Raw genomic sequence first — 3,575 nt, forward strand, 5'->3', positions numbered from 1 at the left:
GAGTGAAGCTCAGAATACCATAATACTTTTCCTTTTCCATGTGTTGGATGACTTTTCTCTCAGCAGTGTAAGTTCTCTTTACACAACTACATGAGTGAGAACCACCAACTTCCCTAAAGCACAGTGAGTGAAGATGGACAACCTGCTAGGGCTAGATTTTCAAAGCTCTTTCTGCTCTCTAAGTGATATGCTGGCACACAAACCTGCCATCAAATTTCACATGTTCCTGTTAGAAAACTAGTTAAATTCAAGAGAAACTGAGCAGATGTATGATGTCAGTTCTGTAAAATTACGTATGAGTGTTTTCAGGTTCCTCTGTAATCTTGAATTATATTTCTGTTTGCCAACATACCACCGCTTCCCATTTTATAGTTATTTTTCTATACTCTAATGAATTGACCAGTGTTCTTCATTTTTTTTTTTCTATAGACTTAACCAAACTGAAACTTTATTCTGTAAATTGTTCTATTTCTTGCCTTTACAACCTTTACTTCAGTGGGGAATCAGTTAAATAAAATAATCTCAAGAGCAGATTCATCAGAACTCATGATTAATCTTTTTAACATGGAAAGTTGAGCACTGTGACAGTAGTCTCAAGCAGTTTCTGAAAGATTTCTCACCACATAACTATGCAGCTCTTTTAACAAATAACTGATAGACTTAAAAAGGCTTTGAAAGACAGTGAGTTATGTAGCCCTATTCTTCTATTCACAGACTCATCAAATATGACTGAAGAAGGTAGAGACAGTGGTTTTACTTTGCAGAAGCCTTTCTGGTTTGTGCCTCTTCAATAATAAGAGCAATCTGAATCCTACAGTTTTGCTTGTACATAAACATTGTTCAATTTGCTGCTACTGAAGTGATGCTTCACAGGTTTGAAATTCCACTGTTGATCAATTTCATCTCCATTCTCTCATTATTTTTTTTTCTTTTGTTGTTGTTGTTAAGGCAGCCCTCTTGCTCCAAGGAGGAGAAGATGATTTAACTGAGAATTTAAATATTGTTTTTAGGTTGCCTGTTGCAGTACCAAGTGGCTGATGAATATCAGCAGGCTTTGGTAACTCACTGTCCTTTAGTTCATTATCCTGCCCCAGCATCTCCTTCCTTTGACAGTCATCTAGCTAATTTCCCCAGCTTTTCTTCAATATCCTCTTTTGCATTTTGCAGTTTTCCTTTATTGCTTCTTTTATTCCTTAGGAGTACAGACAATCTGAGATTATTTTTGCTGCCAAGTTTTCTTCTGGTAGTTAAAGAGTTTGTATTATTTTTGTTTCCTGTTTGCTTTTCAAGATGTCAATACCTATCTTTCATGTAATATTTTACTTAGTAATGGAATATATTCTTCTCTAGCTTCAAGAGGGATGGATTTCTATTGTTTATGATTAAGTACAAGGGAAATTCAGGTTTGGAACAATCTGAAACCATGTTTCAGATATCATCCTTAGTCCTCTGTTGTTTGAGAAATCTCATTGGCGCTGTTGATGTTTTAAATTATTTTTAATGGCATTTTAATGTGCCTTAGCATTCTAAATCTAGAAATCAAATGAAAAAAAATCATTTTCACAGCATTCATGCTACAAGTTATTTTAGCTGTAATGCTCCATCTCTTTCAGTGCTAGCAAGCTGCTGGACTTAGATGGGGGTGAAATTGACTGTATGTAGAAGATGATTTGCAATCCTCTAAGCAGCCTTAAATTTCTTATGTCAAAGTTTCTTCAGTAGTCACATTAAGTATGTAATGTATTTTAGTGACAGGATGAAACTTTATAGATTAGTACTTAGAGTTTTAATGGCTTCATAAGCATCAGGATGCAAAGGCATTAGCAGAGTTCATTGTGTATTTTGCAAACTGAAGTAATTTTGACAGATCAATCCCTAATAAACCTAAAGACCTCTTCTGTTTTCAGGGCAAAAGTATGTCCCAGAGAGAAAGGGACCTGGGGATGGGCTATGCTTATTTTCTTGCTGAGGTGCACAGCAATTCTTCTCCTTGGAGCCGGTGCCACTAGCCGCAGCAGTGGAGCTGCTTCTGCACTTACTCTGTAATAAATGTGTATTCTCTCTGAGCTCATGCCTCTGCTATCGTGCTAGGACGCTGCCTGCTGTGTTAAGCCACCAATAAAGAAACCTCAGGTCATACAATAATATGTGCCTTTACCTTCTGCCAGTACCCCCAGGACTGGCTATTAATTTTCAAGTCGTTGAATTTTCACTTAATGTACTGCAGCTCTCTGAAGCGTGGTGAGTTTCTTTAACCATTAAAGCAGCTGTAAGCTGTAAATATAAAGCAATAGCCAGATGATGATGTATAAAGAGGCAGGAGAACCGAGAACAAAACACTGCCTTTCATCGGAATAACCACTGAATGGGGGTTTATTTTCATTCCTGTGCAGTTATAACACAGTTTGCTCCTTACGCTGGGAATCGTGCAGCGCAGGTTACTCCAGGAGAGCCCCACAACAAGCTGCAAGCGGGGACATCTCCAGGGCCAGGGGACCGGGTTGGGGAGAGACCGAGGGGCCATCCTATCCTGGAGTAGTGCACAGAAATACGCGTTATTTAAGCGCTGCTCTCGCCAGGACGTAACGCCGGGGCCCCAGCGGGGGAGCGGGCAGCAGGCGCGGAGCCCCCGGCGCCCCTCCGACACCGTGGAGCTTTCCCTGGCTCGAGTTTGCTTTGGTGAGGGTTATATTGGGGTCTTTGTGTTTGGGGTTTGGTTGAGTTTTTTTGGCTACTATCCCCTGTCGGTCTCCCAAGGGCGGCAGGAGGGAGCAGCAGAGGGGACGACAGGAAGAAAGAAAAAACACGTACAAAACAAACCCACGAAAAAACCTGCTTTGCATGTTGCAGCCCCGCGCAACGCCCGCTTTCCTCGCCTTCCCCCCCGGGGGCGCTCCGCAGCCGCGCAGAGCGGAGCCGCCTGCAGCCTCCGGGGTTGCGGGCTCTGCCCTCCCCTCATCGCCGTGGTGCCGTGCGCGGGACCGCGCGGTCCCCGCGGGTGTCCTGGTGCATCCAGCGCCCGGCGCTGCTCCCGGCTGCGGGTCTCCGCTCGGCAAGGCCGAGGGGCTGCCTCTCAGATCGCAAGCCGCCCTCTGGGTAGCTTTAAAAAAAATAAAATTAAAAATATGTAAATCTCTATATATGCAGCTTTAAGTATATATTTAACAATTTGTATATCATGTGCGTAATATGTATGTGTGTGTGTGTATATATATATATATATATGATCTACTGTATTTCCCTCTTTGGAGAAAATAGCACATCAATGCCACTCTTCCTTCCAAGCATGTTTCCTTCTAGTAAAGGAGACTCCGCCTCTGCTAGGGATTGATTCGCCCAGCAGATTTTAGGATAATTTATGGAGCAACCTGATGAGCCTATTGGGCGAGTTGCTCGGTCCTTGTAGAGCGGGTTCCTACCTGTTCGGGTGTTTTATTTTTTTCAAAAATCTCTTTGCCTTCCCCTCCCCTCCTTCTGCTTGCTGTGTGCCGGTGGGGGGGTGGGGGTGTGCCGGTGGGATTGGCGGGCTGGCTGTTCCCCAGCCTCTCCGGAGAAAACTCGGGGAAGGGAGAGCA

The 3,575-nt window shown here is 43.3% G+C and overlaps 1 protein-coding gene across 1 annotated transcript in view; it reads left to right on the plus strand.

Annotated features, from left to right (window-relative positions):
- Window positions 1-2,146: 2,146 nt before the first annotated feature.
- Window positions 2,147-3,575, plus strand: part of GABRG1 (gamma-aminobutyric acid (GABA) A receptor, gamma 1) — a 55,677-nt gene continuing 54,248 nt past the window's right edge. The window contains exons 1-2 of the mRNA XM_010006145.1: window positions 2,147-2,241; window positions 2,405-3,096. Of these exons, the coding sequence (XP_010004447.1) occupies window positions 2,147-2,241; window positions 2,405-3,096 (787 nt within the window). The remainder of the gene's footprint in view (window positions 2,242-2,404; window positions 3,097-3,575) is intronic.

The sequence above is a fragment of the Chaetura pelagica genome, unplaced genomic scaffold (assembly GCF_000747805.2).
Source record: "Chaetura pelagica isolate M959 unplaced genomic scaffold, ChaPel_1.0 scaffold189, whole genome shotgun sequence".
Classification (NCBI taxonomy): Eukaryota; Metazoa; Chordata; class Aves; order Apodiformes; family Apodidae; genus Chaetura; species Chaetura pelagica.